General features: G+C 49.5%; 1 protein-coding gene across 4 annotated transcripts in view; it reads right to left on the reverse strand.

Annotated features, from left to right (window-relative positions):
* Positions 1-17500, reverse strand: part of sik3 (SIK family kinase 3) — an 89896-nt gene that overhangs the window by 9790 nt on the left and 62606 nt on the right. For all 4 annotated transcript variants that reach the window (XM_063205541.1, XM_063205542.1, XM_063205539.1 and 1 more), the window contains 7 exons: positions 16389-16499; positions 12044-12102; positions 11195-11304; positions 9944-10122; positions 9079-9203; positions 4199-5109; positions 1254-1420 (listed from right to left, as the gene is read on the reverse strand). In XM_063205541.1, coding sequence (XP_063061611.1) covers positions 1254-1420; positions 4199-5109; positions 9079-9203; positions 9944-10122; positions 11195-11304; positions 12044-12102; positions 16389-16499 — 1662 coding nt within the window. The remainder of the gene's footprint in view (positions 1-1253; positions 1421-4198; positions 5110-9078; positions 9204-9943; positions 10123-11194; positions 11305-12043; positions 12103-16388; positions 16500-17500) is intronic.

The raw sequence follows: 17500 nt of genomic DNA on the forward strand, positions 1-17500 counted from the left end.
TTTCCGAAGTTTTTTGGAGGGGCTTTTTGGCCTTTATCATTACAGGACAGTGTGAGAGTAGACAGGACATGATTGGGAGGGAGAGAGAGATGGGGCATGGCCGGGAAATGACCCTAGCCGCACTCGAACTGGGGTCCCCGTGGGCAATGTAAGCCCAAATGTGGGGGGGCTTAGCGTGCTGCGCCACAGTGCCCCCAGATAATGGTCAATTAATCCTACTTGTCCTTAAAACGCAAACCAATTGAATGGTAGTAGCAGCTAGTACTAGACATTTCTCCCATCTGCAGGAGTGACATGAGTGACTGGTGCACAGAATAAAAAGTTAGACCTGCGGTTATGTGGAACTCATTCCCAGAGCTACAGGCATTACACAACATGGCGATTTAGACTGATGTCATAGTATTATAGATATGATAATAATAATAATATTATGACAACCACCCCAAGCATCTCTTTTCTTTTTCCAAGAATGACTGTGCTTAACAAAACAGGTGAGTTACTTCATGCTGCATCAACATAGAACCAAAAATAGTGTTTTATTTGTCCCTGTGTGTTGCCCGTGTTTATGTTCTTATTAGGAATGTTTACTATCAGTCTTTGGTGAAGTGTTCCTTAAGAGTGAAACCACTTTTGTCAGTACAGGGTGAAAACAGGCAGGGGACGGACGGACGCTTGTTTACATAAAAACAAGTTAAAAATGTGCAGGTACGTCCGGCGAGACCTTTTCCCTATTATTTACACAAGATTATGGGCAACCTAGAAAAAGTGTCTAAGGTCAGTAAATGTCAGATAAGCACGCACAAATAAGAGGATTGTGTGTGTGTGTGTGTGTGTGTGTGTGTGTGTGAGAGAGAGAGATAGCCAGAGAGACGGAGCGAGAGATTATGCATATATCCAAAGGCAGGTGTGCGTGGGCCTGAGTGCATGAGCATATGAATGTGCGCGCGCGTGTGTTTGTGTGTGTGTGTGTGTGTGAAGGCATGCCACTGACATTAGCGTCATCACAGGTCTGGATGGTGTGCTAAGTGTTAGAGTGAACAAGAGAGTGTGTGTGTATGTGTGAGAGAGAGAGAGAGAGAGAGAGAGAGAGAGAGAGAGAGAGAGAGAGAGAGAGAGAGAGAGAGAGAGAGAGAGAGAGAGAGAGAGAGAGAGAGAATGTGTGAGAGGGGTAGAGAGAGAGAGAGAGAGAGAGAGAGAGAGAGAGAGAGAGAGAGAGAGAATGTGTGAGGGAGCGAGCGAGTGCTGCTACTCACATAAGCGTCGTCGCAGGTCTGGATGGTGTGGTGGCGCTGCAGGGATCCGCGGGGCCTGTAGCCGTCCCCCTGGGGGCCCCGGGCCCCGTAGCCCACGCCGTTATGGTCGGGGCCCTCCATCACCTGACCCACCGCCGTCCGACAGTCCACGTGCTCACTCCCAGAGTCTAGAGACAAGAAAGACACAAGTACAACAAAGTCTCTTTTTAGATTCGTCCTAGCATCTCTATAAGAGCACATGTCCGTCCGTCAGTCAGTCGGTCCGTCAGTCGGTCCGTCCGTCCGTCTGTCTGTCTATCTGTCGGTTGGTCCGTCCGTCCGAAACGCATTCTTAATTGTAATTCTCTCCTGTGTCCACAAGGCGGCAGTGCATGGGCGGACGCATCTTTGGCTGCCTGTCTGACTTGTTTTAGTAACGCAACACCAAAAAGGTCTTCACTGGTTCATGGTCAATTGCCAGACTCTCTCTCTCTCTCTCTCTCTCTCTCTCTCTCTCTCTCTCTCTCTCTCTCTCTCTCTCTCTCTCTCTCTCTCTCTCTCTCTCTCTCTCTCTCTCTCTCTCTCTCTCTCTCTCTCTCTTCTCTCTCTCTCTCTCTCTCTCTCTCTCTCTCTCTCTCTCTCTCTCTCTCTCTCTCTCTCCCTCCCTCCCCACTCGTCTCCTGTTCCTCTGTCACCATCCTTTCTCAAATACAGCACACGAAAAAATATCCAGACAAATTTGCCTCTTGGGGAAAATACCACACAACGAAACTGCATTTGAGTTGGTGGGGAGAGGAATTAACCAGCGCTCTCCCCCACCCACCATCATGACTGAAGTAACCAGATCACGGTACAGTGCCACCGCACTGCTCCTTTGGGGCACCATTTGGGGCTGCCCCCTTACATGGGTGAGGCATCAATGCAGTTTTGTTATGTGCAGTGAGCAGTGAGTGCTGTGTCCCATTGATAATGGGGAGTTTACCAGGCGGGCTTCTACTTTTGCGTTCAATTTACTGTTACTTCAATCACCAAAATGAATCTCAATCTAACAAACCAAAGCTGTCACCACCTCTGTCTATCAGCCTGAGTAACGCTACCGTTTGCCAGCGTTCGCCTCATGGAGTTCACCGCAGCTCAGACATTTAGGGATTACAGCACAGCAACGCCACCTTTGATGGGATTTAGGCCCCATTTGTTCATGTATTTATTTAATAACGCTTCAGTTTTTTACCGCGGGGAACGAAAGGTGAAGAGGGCCGTGGTGCTTTACTTGTCAATGCCACGTTGTCATCGTCCTTAAATTAAACCAACCAAGCACCACCAGTTTGTTTGACTTTCTTATGCAATATCATGTAACCCCCCCGAAAAAAACCCGAATTGATGAAGAGACGACTGAGACTGTGTGTCGAGATGCTGAATAGGGGTGAAGTCTCCAAAATTTGCTCTGTCTAGGCCAGGGGTGGGGAACCTATTGCGGCGCTTGAGGCCATTTTATCCGGGTCCCCCGATATAATTTCAATGTTATGAATCTTCACATGAAATATGACATCATAAGAAATTACATTACAATTATGTTATAATTCAGGACCTAGTGAAGGTGGGGTCTGTTTTTAAGGTGACTGCCTTCAATATAGGTCTACAGTGGAGGGGGAAATCCTGGTTTGTGTTCATAGTACGGCCCTCGGATGACTTCTACAGCCCTTGGAGGAATTTGAAGTGGCCCCTCAAATGAAAAAGGTTCCCCACCACTGTTCTAGGCTGACAACAGGGAAATGTAGTCGTTTTCTCCTTGGCAGAGGGGCGTCAGCGATGCAGGTACTGGCATGAGATGGATCCCCATGACAGGAGAATCATGGATCTCTAAGCCAAGAGGCACTAGGGCTGGGCAATATGACAATATGTAAGGGATAACGTCCGACGAGGTGAACGATTGTACGAGGTTAATGGCGAGACATTTACCTCGTATAACCGGATGACCTCGAAGGCCGTTAACCCGCTTATCTGCCGTTACGGTAGGGTACTTTTTTTTTTTTTTACTCTTACTGTCTGTAAAATTGTAGGAACCATGTCACCTGCAGCAGAATCTTGTGAGCAAGATAGACCCGTCGCTATGTAAGCGTCGCCTCTAGAATCTTTGTTTGGTATGCCAACGTCGTGATGATTTAATTTTCCGTGGACAATGTGCATGATTTCCTTAGATACCGTCGGCATTCCAAATGAGGGTTCTATGCGCGTCTAACTTGACGCCTGACCTGTTCTCAAGGATAAATGGCCACCCCATCAGCCAATCACAAAAGAGAATTCCGTTGCGTAGACGGATAAATATCGCTATCATAAAAGTGTCTATTGTGCCCTTTCTTCCTTTTCGTTTCTATTGTGATCATGTGATCGACTGACTTGATCCATTATTACAGCCAATATACAATTTCATATAATTTAACAATTTGTGTTGTCATTGTGCATGCTCTATGTCAGGGGTATTCAATTATATTTCAACGAGGGCCATATTTTTCAAATTCCTCCCAGTAAAGGGGCCGAACTATATGTATGTATTATGGTTGCTGACTGTCAATGAAAAAAATATGGGAGACTTCATTGAAGTGGATGGTCTGGGGGTCCTCCCCCAGAAATTTTTGCATTTCTTAGATGTAATTTCCTGCATTTTAACGTCCCCGTGTCCCATTTCAGCATGATAACGGAGCCCATACTTTTATCTCTAAATTCCAAAAAACGATTCTGTATTTGAAGGGGCTTGTGGGGGGCCAGAAGCTTGCAGTTCAAGGGCCGCATCTGGCCCCAGGGCTGCCATTTGAATAGCCCTGCTCTATGTTCATATAACTGTAAACAGAGAAATAGAAAATAGAAATGTCCTCCTAGGCGTGTAAGCGTGTGTGCCTCTGGCAGTGCCTCTGCCTGTGTGTGTGTGTGTCTGTGTGTGTGTGTGTGTGTGTCTGAGCTCTCCATACCTCTGGCAGTGGCACTCCGCATGTAGGCATGCCTGTGTGTGGGCGATGCGTAGGGAGGCGTGGCACCACGCGGCGGCCCCAGCAGCTCGTGACTATCCGGGCACGCCGCCGCCACCGCCGCCGCCTTAGCCAGCAGGCCCTCGTGCCCTCCTCCGTAATGGTGATGCCCGCCGACACCGACGCCGACACCGGGCACCTGCACCTCGTCCTCCTCCATGCTCTCCGAGTGGCCCAGCATGGACGCCGTGACGCCGCCGCCGCCGGGCGGACCCGCCACCTGGCAGTCGGGCGGCCGGATCTGCAGCAGCGGGTGGTACTGCTGGTGCTGACCCGCCTGCGTCTGGGGGTCCAGGGCGTCCGCCGCCTGGCCCAGCTGGCGCAGCAGCAGCATGTCGCTGTAGTCCTGGGGGCTGGGGCTGGAGCCGGGGCCGACGGAGCCCACGGAGCCCGGAGGGGTGGGCGCCACGTTCACGCGGGGGCTCTGACGCTTCAGCAGGGCGGCCAGGTCCTGGGGCGGCAGGCGCGGGTCGTGTCCCGTCAGGGAGTGGCGCGGCGACAGCAGGCCCTGTAAGGTGGGCGTGACGTGGGGCTGCGCCTGCCGCTGGTAATCCATGGGCGTCGGGGAGAGGAGCGCCTGCTGCAGGGCCGAGGGGTTGCCGTAGGTGCCCACTGGGGGCATGACGCCCGAGCCGCCCTGGTAGGTGCCGTCCAGGCCGGGCACCTTGAGCGAGGCGCTGCCCCCCTGCAGGTAGGGGTTGTAGCTGCCCACCATGCTGGCTCCTCCTGGGCCGCCCACGCCCACGCCCCCCACGTTAACCCGCGCCCCCTCGCCAAACAGGTGCGGGTTGAACTGGGACTGGTCGCCGGCGCCGTACGCCGCGGACGAGCACTGGAAGCGGCTCAGGCTACGACTGCAGAGGGAGAGAGAGGGAGAGAAGAGAGAAGAGGAGGGGAGGAGAGACTGAGACGGGAGCGATGATAGAACAGGGCCAATGCTGAAACATACAGAGCGAGAACACAAGGGAAGGTACTAACAGACAGATAGACTGACATACAGAAATACGGCACGAACAGACAGAGGTAGGGAGGGAGACAGACAGACATACAGGGACACCAACAGACAAAGGCAGAAGGAGAGAAGGGAGGGAGACAGAATGAGGACAGACCAGAGAGAGAGAGGGAGAGAGAGAGAGAGAGAGAGAGAGAGAGAGAGAGAGAGAGAGAGAGAGAGAGAGAGAGGGAGGGAGAGAGGGAGGGAGAGAGAGAGAAGTGACAGAACAAATGATACAGCAGGAAGAGATGAAGGGGAAAAAGAGAACATCTTCTGACGGAAAAGAAGGAACGATACAGAGAGAGAGGAAAAGATGGCTGGGAGAAATGGCACAGAAAAGATGGATGGGCAATGGGCATATGGGTCTGTGCTTATGCACGGTGTCTTCAGAGCCCGTATATCCGCCACGAGACTGTAGATCAAGATGTCGTGCGTGAACAGGCCGCCAGCCTTTAGGCCAAGCGGCTACAGCCACACGTGGACACGCTGCATTCTGTGTCAATCTCCGCCCGGGGACGTATTTACTGCCGCCTCAAATTTGACACCGCCTTGCAAAAACAACCAACCGAACATGCACGCACACACGCACGCACGCACGCACGCACGCACGCACGCACGCGCACACCACACCCACACACACCCACATACGCACACGCACGCACGCACGCGCACACCACACCCACACCCACCCACATACGCACACGCACACCCACACGTTTGGCTGTGGGGACATCTCGATTTACAGTGTACGGCGCTACAGAGGATGACTTTGGGCTCCTCTAGTCACGACACTGTGACATACACACACCCCGAGTGTACCGCTCACATGCTCACACACACACACACACGCACACCCACCTAGTACACTGCTCACATGACACACACAAGAATACAGAAGAGGAAAAAAAGAGAGGAGGAGTGAGGACAGAATCGATAACAGAAGAGAAAAGAGTGGAGAAAAGATAAGTAAAAGAAAAGACGAGAGAGGACAGGAGAAGAAGGAGAAGAAGGGCGAGGACTGAAGAGAACAGCAGAAAAGAGGAGAGGAGGCAAGAGGGTGGAGGAGAGGAAGCGAGAGGGCGGAGAGGAGAGGAGAGGATTGGAGAACAGGAGAGGAGTGGAGAGTAGAGTAGAGTAGAGTAGAGTAGAGAAGAGGAGAGGAGAGGAGAGGAGAGGAGAGGAGAGGAGAGGAGAGGAGAGGGGTGGAGAGGAGAGGAGGAGAGGAGAAAATAGCACAAGAGAGGAGAGGAGTGGAGAACAGGAGAGGAGAAAAATAGCAGAAAACATAGAGGCGAGAGCATGGAGGAGAGGAGAGGAGAAAAATAGCAGAAGAGAGTAGAGGAGGTGAGAGGGTGGAGGAGAAGAGTCGAGAATAGGAGAGGAGAGGAGAAAAATAGAAGAGAGTAGAGGAGGCGAGACTGTGGAGGAGAGGAGGCGAGTGGGTGGAGGAGAGGAGTGGAGAACAGGAGAGGAGAAAAATAGCAGAAGAGAGGAGAGGAGGCCAGAGTCTGGAGGAGAGTGGAGAATAGAAGAGGAGAGGAGAGGAGAAAAATAGCAGAAGAGAGGAGAGGAGGCGAGAGTCTGGAGAGGAGTGGAGAACAGGAGAGGAGAGGAGAGGAGAGGACAAGAGAAATATAGCACAAGAGAAGAGAGGAAAGGAATAGCAGAAACGAGATGGGGAGGAAGAGGAGAGCACATTCACTGAAGGGCCTTGTTGTCACATGGGAAACCACCAGTTGCTGTTGTTGCTGCTGCTGGAACAGAATGCATCCTCCCCATCCAGAAGAACACCCCCGCCATCACCCACACCCCTCCACCCCCTTAGCCAGGCCGTGCCCTCCTAGTGACGCAACAGCTTCAACGTTGCTACCAGTCAGGTCAAGAGTCCATGCAAGTACTTTCTGAGTTCCTGCAAATATGGGAACTCCTCCCACTTTGTCGGGAAGTAAACAATCATTAGCAAACCCAGGGAGGCCATTTGGGAAATGCTGTTTGGGAAATGTTAATTGTTATGCTCTTGGTCAGACCAAGTCTCGAAGAGATTTGAAAGTCGATGATAATCAGGCTACCCCCCCATAGGACATGGACGTAGACAACCAGGACCACCTTTCAGTGAATATGGCAACAACACAACTACAGTACGCACACACTCCCACAAATCTCATACTTTATTTGATTCCACATTACAAGATTATGTTCAGTAGGGAACCAAACACTCAATATTATTAACAGATTCAACCACACGCGCACACATACGTACACGGCACATCCTCATCACAGGATCCTATTGAATCCTAGAGTACTCCTCTGCTGCCACCACAATGGACTGACTGGGCATTGTACCAGTAAAAGCATTTTCAGGCCGACAGAGAATAGTGCCGATGCCAGTCTCGGCACCTTCTATTGAACCGACTAACTTGTTCACACCGAAAATTGGGGCTTTCGAGATTAACTGAAAAGTTAAGATTTCGTTGGAAAAAAATGGTTATGTTTGCAAACCCCACTGTAGGAGTTGACTGAAGGAGAAGCGAAAAGGAGAAACGAAATAGAAGCTTATATTCACCTGGGTCACTCACAGTAAAATGAACTCTGTGGTATGAAGGCGGGTCGTTCACCGGTAAGCAATTTGGTGCCCCGTGTGGGGACCCGGGACTGGCAGTGTTCTATCCGGCCTGAAAACAGCTTCAGGGGAGGTGTGAAGGGGCAAGTAAGGGTGGTGGGGGTGTGGGTGTGGTTGGTTTTGACCTCTACTTTGCTAGCTGTTTGTTTTCTCGGGCCACTTACTGTGTTGCTTACTGTCTCGTTAGGAGGGCGGCTGGCCGGGCCAGGCTGGCTGGGAGCTCTTAACAGGATGAGAGCTGGAGAGGCCAGGGGCTGAGGCCAAGTCTTCTGATAATCCCCCTTCGCTTGATGACCCTGTTTTTTCCTACGCCCTTTTTCCTCCACCATCATAATGTGCTATGCAGGCTCTCTTAACAAGTCAGAATCCTTAACGGCAATTATCACTAATCCCATGGACATATGGTATGGAACATTTTTTTTTCCCGTTCTTTCCACATTGAGACATAAAGGCTTTCTATTTTTATACATTTGTGACTCGTGTGTGCGGGTCAACAAGTCTCTCTGTGTGTCAACCGTGGTGATGGTTGCAGTGACAATTTGCACTGAATACATTAGAGCAGCAGAATATTAAAATGTATGTATATATGTATATATATATATATAAAAAGGTAATAAAATAAAATGAAATAAAACACATGAAGCAAAAAAAGAGGGTTACAATGAGTTTTTGGGAGACAAGAAATTACATGATATGATGAGGACATGAAAGACTAACATAAGAAATTAAAAACAAGACAATAGGATTATGTCTTTCATAAATACAAAAAGGGAGAACAGAAAAAATTAATTAAAAGGCCAAGTGACTCATAAAATGGAGGTGAGATGATCGAGATTTTGGGTGAGGTGGACTATGTGTGTGTGTGTTCGTGTGTTCGTGTGTTCGTGTGTGTGTGTGTGTGTGTGTGTGTGTGTGTGTGTGTGTCTCAAGGGGGGCACGTTCATATATTTGATGCCATAACCACATAGGGTGAATTTCGTTGTGTGCTGTGAAGTGCTGAATAACCAAAACGACCAAGACAACCAGCTTTCACTTTCACAGGAGACAACCAAAAAATAAAAGAAAAAGATGCGATGATAATAAAATGGATCGATCGATTTGGAGAGGAAGATGAGGGGGGATGAGGAAGTGGATGAGGAAGAAGATGGTAGGAAGAGGAGGAGGAGGAGGAGGAAGGTAGTTGCGTAGGTCGTGGAGGTCGTAGGTCACCTGTGCGTCTCGGCGTTGTCGGCGCTCAGCTGCTTGCCCAGCACGCGGTGACCGCACGGTGTGGACAGAAAGCCCTGCCGCTGAGCCCCGCCCCCCAACTCCACCTCCTGCACCTGGATGGTCACCTGCAGCAAGGAGTCATCAAGGGAACACATTAGCATCGCAACTGTCTGTAGCCTAGTAACAACATGATCTCACAGAATTCCGTGAAATGAAAACGGACCATTGTGACACACAATATGGGTCAGGGCCCCCACACACTGTTCCAACAAAGTGCAGCGCACTGCTCTACCAATGGTCGATCCCACTGTTTTCAATACACTCCATGTTGTCAGAGCCGCTCGTTGGTTATCCATGCTCTGCTTAGATGAAACTGACCATTCATTATGTATAGCACGTCTGCGCCAGTGCGCAGGGGTGACCAAAATTGTTGGAACCGATAGTGAACCGGTGTGTGGAGGCCTTCAGTCTCACGGATTCTGCCAAACTTCGTGATGGGGTGACGGTAGTGCTTGTTGTGATTGGCCCACGGATGTGGTTTCTCTATATTCCCACATCTCTATGTTCCCACGGTCTTCGAAATGATGGTCTCTCAGGATTGATTGAGACTGATGAGCTTTGAGGATTGAGTAAATGGTTGACTAGTTGGCTCTCCCTCATCGAGTGTGTTGCTAAGCAATAGTAGCAAAGTCCCCAGATGACCAACTACAGGAATGCGCCATTTTTCTAAAACACCACTATTTTCTGTGTAAAATCCTCAAAAATGGTAGTTGTTCACCCCTTGCTTCTTTTCAAAGCAGAATTTGTCTGACATCACTACGAGAAAGGCTGGCTAGGTATACGTACGCAACACCTCCGTGCTCACCTGCTGCTGCTGATGGGCGAGGCCCGGGGCCAATCCCACGGCTGCGCGGGCGGGCCCTGCCTGCTGCTGTGGCTGCTGATTGGGCAGGGCCATGCGGGGCAGGCTGGTGGGGGGCGGGCTGCCTTCCGATGGCTGGTACATGGAGGGGGCGTGCTGGTACTGCACTCCCGGCATCCCACCTGGACATACACACAAAAACATTTACCATTATACTCCAGCAGTTGCACGAGTGCACACACATGTAAACAAGCAAGCGCACTGGAGACGAGGAGAATAGACGAGCGAGAGTATCAGAAAGTATTGGAGAGGAGAGCAGCGGAGCGCTGTGGAGGAGAGGAGAGGAAAGGAATGCTGTGGATAGGAGAGTATCACAGAGGAGGAGAGGAGATAAGAGCGGAAGAGAAGAGGAGAGGAGCATCTGAGAGGAGTATCTGAAAGGAGAGCAGAGGAGCAGAGAGACGAAAGGAGAGCAGAGGAGTGGAGAGGAGAGGAGCAGAGAGGATGGCAGGGGAGCAGAGAGACAAGAGGAGAGTAGATGAAAGGAGAGGAAAGGAGAGGAGAATCGCGAAGAAGAGGAGTGTTGTGGAGAAAAGGAGAGTATGGGAGAGGAGAAGAGAGGAGAGGAGAGGAGAGTGTCTTGGAGAAAAGGAGAAGGGTATCGGAGAGGAGTGTTGTGGAGAAGAAGAGGAGAGGAGAGGAGGGGAGATGAGCAGAGAACAAGAGGAGAGGAGAGGAGAGGAGAGGAGGACACAAGAGGAGAGGAGAGGAGAGGAGAGGAGACAGGAGAGGAGAGGAGGAGAGACACAAGAGGAGCAGAGAGGACAGGATAGGAGAGGAGAGGAGAAGACAGGGGAGAGGAATGTTGTGGAGAAGAGGAGAGAGGAGGGTTGTGGAGAAGGGTATCTGAGAGGAGTATTGTGGAGGAAAGGAGAGGAGAGGAGAGGAGAGGAGAGGAGAGGAGAGGAGAGGAGAGGAGAGGAGAGCAGAGGAGAGGAGAGCAGAGGAGAGGAGAGCAGAGCAGAGGAGAGGAGAGGAGAGGAGAGGAGAGGAGAGCAGAGCAGAGGAGAGGAGAGCAGAGGAGAGGAGAGCAGAGGAGAGGAGTGAAGAGGAGAGGAGAGGAGAGGAGAGGAGAGGAGAGGAGAGGAGAGGAGGAGTGAGAAGGGGAGAGGGGAGAGGGGAGCAGAGCAGAGGAGAGGAGAGGAGAGCAGGGGAGAGGAGAGGAGAGGAGCCTGTGCTGTCAGCTGCACCCACCGTGTCCTTGCATCATGCTTGCGGTGCCGGGCGGCGGACTCTGATTGGGCTGCCTGAAGAGGTGATTGCTGGGATGTGTAGGCGGAGGGCTAGAGGGCTGGATGCGCAACCTGAGGAAACAAGAACACACAGATATGAGATGAGGAGAGATGGAGAGAGAGAGAAAGATGGAGAGAGAGATGGAGAGAGAGATGGAGAGGGAGAGAGAGGGGGGGAGAGATGGAGAGAGATAGAGAGGGAGAGAGAGAGAGAGAGAGAGAGAGAGAGAGAGAGAGAGAGAGAGAGAGAGAGAGAGAGAGAGAGAGAGAGAGAGAGAGAGAGAGAGATAGGAGAGGGGGTGAGAGAGAGAGGACAAAAATACCAAGGAAGGATATACAAAAAAATACAGCTATGCACTTATGCAACTTGTGCAGAGTGTGTACCAGCTATGTGAATTCACGAAAATATCCACAGAAAGAAAATAGGGCTTTTCTCTTGTAGAATGGATAAGATAAGATAACAGGACACTTGCATGTATGGACAAACTAAGTGCAAGTTAAGTTTCACATGTGGATCTAGCAATTGGTGTGTGTGTGTGTGTGTGTGTGTGTGTGTGTGTGTGTGTGTGTGTGTGTGTGTGTGTGTGTGTGTGTGTGTGTGTGTGTGTGTGTGTGTGTGTGTGTGTGTGTGTGTGTGTGTGTGTCTTTCACTCATTTATTATTACCTTTTATTATTACCTTATATTATTATTATTATTTATTTTAACGACTTTCACTCATTTATTAATCTAAATGTATTTATTTGCTCATTGTATTATTGTCTGTGTCTGTGTCTGTGTGTGTGTGTGTGTGTGTGTGTGTGTGTGTGTACCTCTGTAGCTGGTGAGTGAGATGGCCGGGCTGGCTTTCTCCGTGTCCCAAGGAGAGAGCCTGTAACAGGGAGAGGAGAGGAGGAGAGGAGAAGAAAAGGGGGGCAGGGATAGAAAGATAGATAGAGAGAGAGAGAGAGAGAGAGAGAGAGAGAGAGAGAGAGAGAGAGAGAGAGAGAGAGAGAGAGAGAGAGAGAGTGAGTAAGGGATAGAGAGACAGAGAAAGTAGAGAAGAAGATAGAGGGGAGAGGAGGAGAGGGCGGGAGAGATATGTAGAGGTAGAGAGAAGAAGAGAGGGAGAGATAGAGGAAGAGAGAATGAGAAAAAGATGGAGAGCAGAAGACGAGAGTAAGAGACAGAGGACGAGAGAAGAAGAGAGGTTGAAAAGAGAAAAAAATGGAGGGGGGAGACAGAGAGAAGAGAGAAAAAGGGAGAGAGATAGAGAGAGAGAGAGAGGGAGAGATAGAGGATGAGAGAAGAAGAGAGGTTGAGAGGAGAAAAAGATGAAGAGAGGGAGAGAGAGGAGGGGGGCAGAAGAGATGTTAGGCATGAATTGAGTGTGACCATGTGACCAGTGCTGCGTATTCTCATCAGATAAAAGGCCGCTCACAAGACCAACCACTGACACCATCACCACCCACAAACATCAACACACAAGTCACAGCTGCATTACATAACTCTGCAGAGGCACGCTGTTGACTTCAACCCTGCACTGAGCAGCAACATCACACATAGTACTCATCTTCCATTTGCTTTCAGAAATGTTGATGTGAAAAATGGTGCTACTATGACATAAAAAAGGACTGTATAATGGGCTGATCCAGGGAAAAATAGCAAACTGCACAGGTTGTCCGGTAAGAACAAAATGGATAATCCCCAAAGAAAGGACACATACACAAGTTTGAAGGCCTTGAACCATGAACCGTGGTTTAATTCTCAAGGACGCACGACAAACATTGAGTCACAGAGTGTGGACGTTAGGATTCTGAGACGTCCGTGAGAGTAAAGACAGAGAGAGAGAAGAAACGGAGATAGAGAAAGTTGAATCCTGAATTAGCCAAACAGTGCTCCTACATAGATTCCTCGTCTGGTCACTCTGCGCTGGAGGGCATAAGTCCGACCCCCTAATAAGGGTGTTTTTGGCGCGAAGTCTATGTAAATGAGCTCGTGTCCAGCTCGTGCACGAAAGTCTGCGCCAATCACAGGTGACAATAACATCGTGCGCAGCACTCCTGTGCATGTCCACAAAACGTCACTGGTACAGACACAGACACAGACACAGACACAGACTCAGACACCCTGACGCCAGAATTCTGAACAGTTGACTTCTCTAGAGGATTGCCTCATTAAGACACGATTGCTTACATATGCATTTCACTCTCAATTCATGTCATAATAAAAACTTCAGGAAAACATGGCTCCACGTGTCGGGACTGTGGACATGGCTAGTTATCCTGTGCATGTGTGTGTGTGTGTGTGTGTGCGCGTGTGTGCGCGAGTGTGTGCGCGAGTGTGTGTGTGCGCACGTGTGTGTGTGTGTGTGTGTGTGTCTGCGTGTGTCTGCGTGTGTTTGCGTGTGCGTGCGTGTGTGAGTTTGCGTGTGCGTGTGTTTGCGTGTGTGTTTGTGTGTGTGTTTGTGTGTGTGTTTGTGTGTGTGTTTGTGTGTGTGTTTGTGTGTGTGTTTGCGTGTGTGTGGGATGTGTGCCCGTGTGTATGTGTGTTTGTATACATGTGTGCGTGTGTTTGTATGCATGTGTGCGTGTGTTTGTATGCTTATGTGCGTGTGTTTGTATGCTTATGTGCGTGTGTTTGTATGCTTATGTGCGTGTGTTTGTATGCTTATGTGCGTGTGTTTGCTAGTGAGCGTAGCATGCCGTGCCAAGCAGGAGCGCTGAGTGATCTCTACTCTTCAATAAGAAGAGAACAGCAGGGAGCCTGGCAGTGAAGAACAGAGAGAGAGAGAGAGAGAGACAGAGAGAGAGAGAGAGAGAGAGAGAGAGAGAGAGAGAGAGAGAGAGAGAGAGAGAGAGAGAGAGAGTGAGTGAGTGAGAGAGAGAGAGAGAGAGGAGACAGACAGAGACACTGAACTGACTGGGTCGCAGTGACCTGGGCCTGCTGGCACGACATTACTGCGCTTTGAGTGTGTGTGTGTGTGTGTGTGTGTGTGTGTGTGTGTGTGTGTGTGTGTGTGTGTGTGTGTGTGTGTGTGTGTGTGTGTGTGTGTGTGTGTGTGTGTGTGTGTGTGTGTGTGTGTGTGTCAGCAGGAGCTTGTGTAAGAGAAACAATGAAGGAAAGGAAGAGCAGTGACATGGGTCAGCTGTTATGTCATTGTGTATGTGTGTGTCTGTACACCTGTACGGTCATGTATGAGGCCAGAATGTGGACCGCACAGTGTCTGTGTGTGTGTCTGTGTGTCTGTGTGTGTGTGTCTGTGTGTGTGTGTGTGTGTCTGTGTGTGTGTGTCTGTGTGTGTGTGTGTGTGTTTGTTTTGTCATACGAATAGTAAGGCTATGTGTGGGTTTAAGTGAGCCAGACAGAAACTGCTGAACGAATGAAGTGAGTGAGTGAAGTGCAAGAGTGAATGAAAGAGAGCAAGAGTGAATGAAAGATAGTGTGGTGGCACATACAAACAGTGGCCACGACATGGAGAAGAGAAAGAAAGGCAAAGGACAACGAGAGAGAGAGAGAGAGAGAGAGAGAGAGAGAGAGAGAGAGAGAGAGAGAGAGAGAGAGTGTGTGTGTGAGAGAGAGAGAGAGTGAGAGAGAGAGAGAGAGAGAGAGAGAGAGAGAGAGAGAGAGAGAGAGCACATATACTGGCAGTCATCTGATCTGCATCTCTGCTGCAGTATCAGCTGGGCTGCACCGATGGCTATACACCGGCAGACAGAAAGAGAGAGCGAAGGGACATGGCATGAGAGAGGGAAAGCAAGAGAGGCCAAGAGGGAGAGATAGAGAAGTTGTGTGTGTGTGTGTGTGTGTGTGATATACCTGTATCTGCTGGTGTAGTGTGTGTGTGTGTGTGTGTGTGTGTGTGTGTGTGTGTGTGTGTGTGTGTGTGTGTGTGTGTGTGTGTGTGTGTGTGTGTGTGTGTGTGTGTGTGATACAGCAGATACTACACCAGCAGATACAGGTGTGTGTGTGTGTGTGTGTGTGTGTGTGTGTGTGTGTGTGTGTGTGTGTGTGTGTGTGTGTGTGTGTGTGTGTGTGCTATATACCTGTATCTGCTGGTGTAGTGTGTGTGTGTGTGTTATATACCTGTATCTGCTGGTGTAGTATCTGCTGTGTGTGTGTGTGTGTGTGTGTGTGTGTGTGTGTGTGTGTGTGTGTGTGTGTGTGTGTGTGTGTGTGTGTGTGTGTTATATACCTGTATCTGCTGGTGTAGTGTGTGTGTGTGTGTGTATACCGTATTTTTTGGACTATATGTTGCTCCGGAGTTTAAGTCGCAACGGCCCAAAAATGCATTTTGAAGATGAAAAAAACATATATACGTCGCACCGGACTAATCGTCGCACATTTTTGAAAGGTTATTCTATCCATGGAATCTATGTTGTGATAACTGGCGCATGGTAAGCTGCTGCTCAAAGACGGCATTGTTTTATAAACCAGCATCTGAAGCAGTGGCAACGCATTCAGAGGTGGTGGTAATGCACCAACTAAGATGGTTTGCCAACCGCCATAAAACCACAAAAAGAAAAAGAAGAAACAACAGTGATAACGCGCCATGTTGCCCTGTAGTCAGAACAACATTCAATTTTCGGCATTGTTTTGCGTTTGGACCGTGGGAGGGTTTGAGGCAACTTGTTCCGTCTCCAGAGCACGCCTTTCTTTACCTCCTTTTCTGAGACTTCAGCCCATGACGGTATCAAAGGTGAGGGGCATTTCATCCATGTTGTGTAGCCTATGGTAGTGTCACGTTGTTCTCGTTTGTCAGAAACTCGCGGAAATGACCGATTTTCACCTGGAAGTCGACTGACTGTCTTTAATAATACAGACGCTCGTTCTCGGATAGAGACGCGATTGCGTTGCATAGCGCAAATAAATCCACGAGAGGGGATTGCATTGCATAACGCGATAAATCCACGAGGTCCCTGACTTCCGCAAAAAGTCCTATTCATTTCTTTGGCAATGTCATGGAGCCCGTAACAAGACCGTTGACTCGCAGCGCGCGCGTTGTGAAAAAAAGTGTGACTTGTAGTCCGAAAAATACGGTACCTGTATCTGCTGGTGTAGTATCTGCTGTGTGTGTGTGTGTGTGTGTGTGTGTGTGTGTGTGTGTGTGTGTGTGTGTGTGTGTGTGTGTGTGTGTGTGTGTGTGTGTGTGTGTGTGTGTGTGTGTGTGTTATATACCTGTATCTGCTGGTGTAGTATCTGCTGCTCCTGCTGGTACTTCAAGTGCTGCTGCTGGAGGATATCCTCGTCCTGCGGCATGGCGTACATCTTCTGCAACTGCTCACACTCCTGAAGGAGACACACACACACGCGCACACACACAGGCACACACACACACACACGCGCACACGCGCACGCACACGCACACACACACACACACAGACACGTATACACACATATTGTCAAGCAAACAGACAGAAAGACAGATGCACACCGTATAAGCATGGCCACACAGCATATGCAAGATGGTGCCAAGATGTTGTAAATGTGCTGAGATATTACGCTCCCCCCGCCCCCCCCTCTCTCTCTTCCTCTCATTCAGCAACCAATAAACAAGCCTGTCTGTGAGATCTCTGTCTGTCTGTCTGTCTGTCTGTCTGTCTGTCTGTCTGTCTGTCTGTCTGTCTGTCTGTCCTTAATGGTATCAGATAGCACAGTTGATAACTTGATACGCGTGCTTTATCACTTCCACCTGAAGGCCAAGTAGGATCATCAGATTCTGGAAACAACCACTCCAGGGGCCTCATTTATCATTTGTTCGTAGAATGCCTTCTAAATTGTGTCCTACGAGTGAAATATAGAATGGTCGCAAGTATAGAATAATCGGGATTTATCAAACGTGCGTTGGCTGTTCCTACGCACACCTCTGCATGGTAAATCCCACACCTTCCAAATCACTGTGAACGCGCGCATTCGGAGTAATTTGCATCCCGTAACGCCTCCAAGTAACCATATATGGCATTAAAATATATTCAAATGCCATGTTAATTCAAAGGCGCCACCCTGTTTGGACACATATGAACACACGCGCCACTCGAAGCGCTGGCGGGAAGTGCAGAGATAGAAACATTTCCGCGGCAGAAATGGGGGTGCTTTCGACAGAGGGAGGACAGTGTTTCTAAATAAATAAATGAAGGAGACACACATCGAAGAAAACACTGTCAAATAGCACACTGTCATACTCCATTGCCATTCAAAGCAATTGGTACCTTGCACGGTCAATATTATTTGTGATTTCACGTTTCTTCCACTCGCACGCATGGTCTGAGGTGTGCGTAGATTTAGGCACA

The sequence above is a fragment of the Engraulis encrasicolus genome, chromosome 8 (assembly GCF_034702125.1).
Source record: "Engraulis encrasicolus isolate BLACKSEA-1 chromosome 8, IST_EnEncr_1.0, whole genome shotgun sequence".
NCBI lineage: Eukaryota > Metazoa > Chordata > Actinopteri > Clupeiformes > Engraulidae > Engraulis > Engraulis encrasicolus.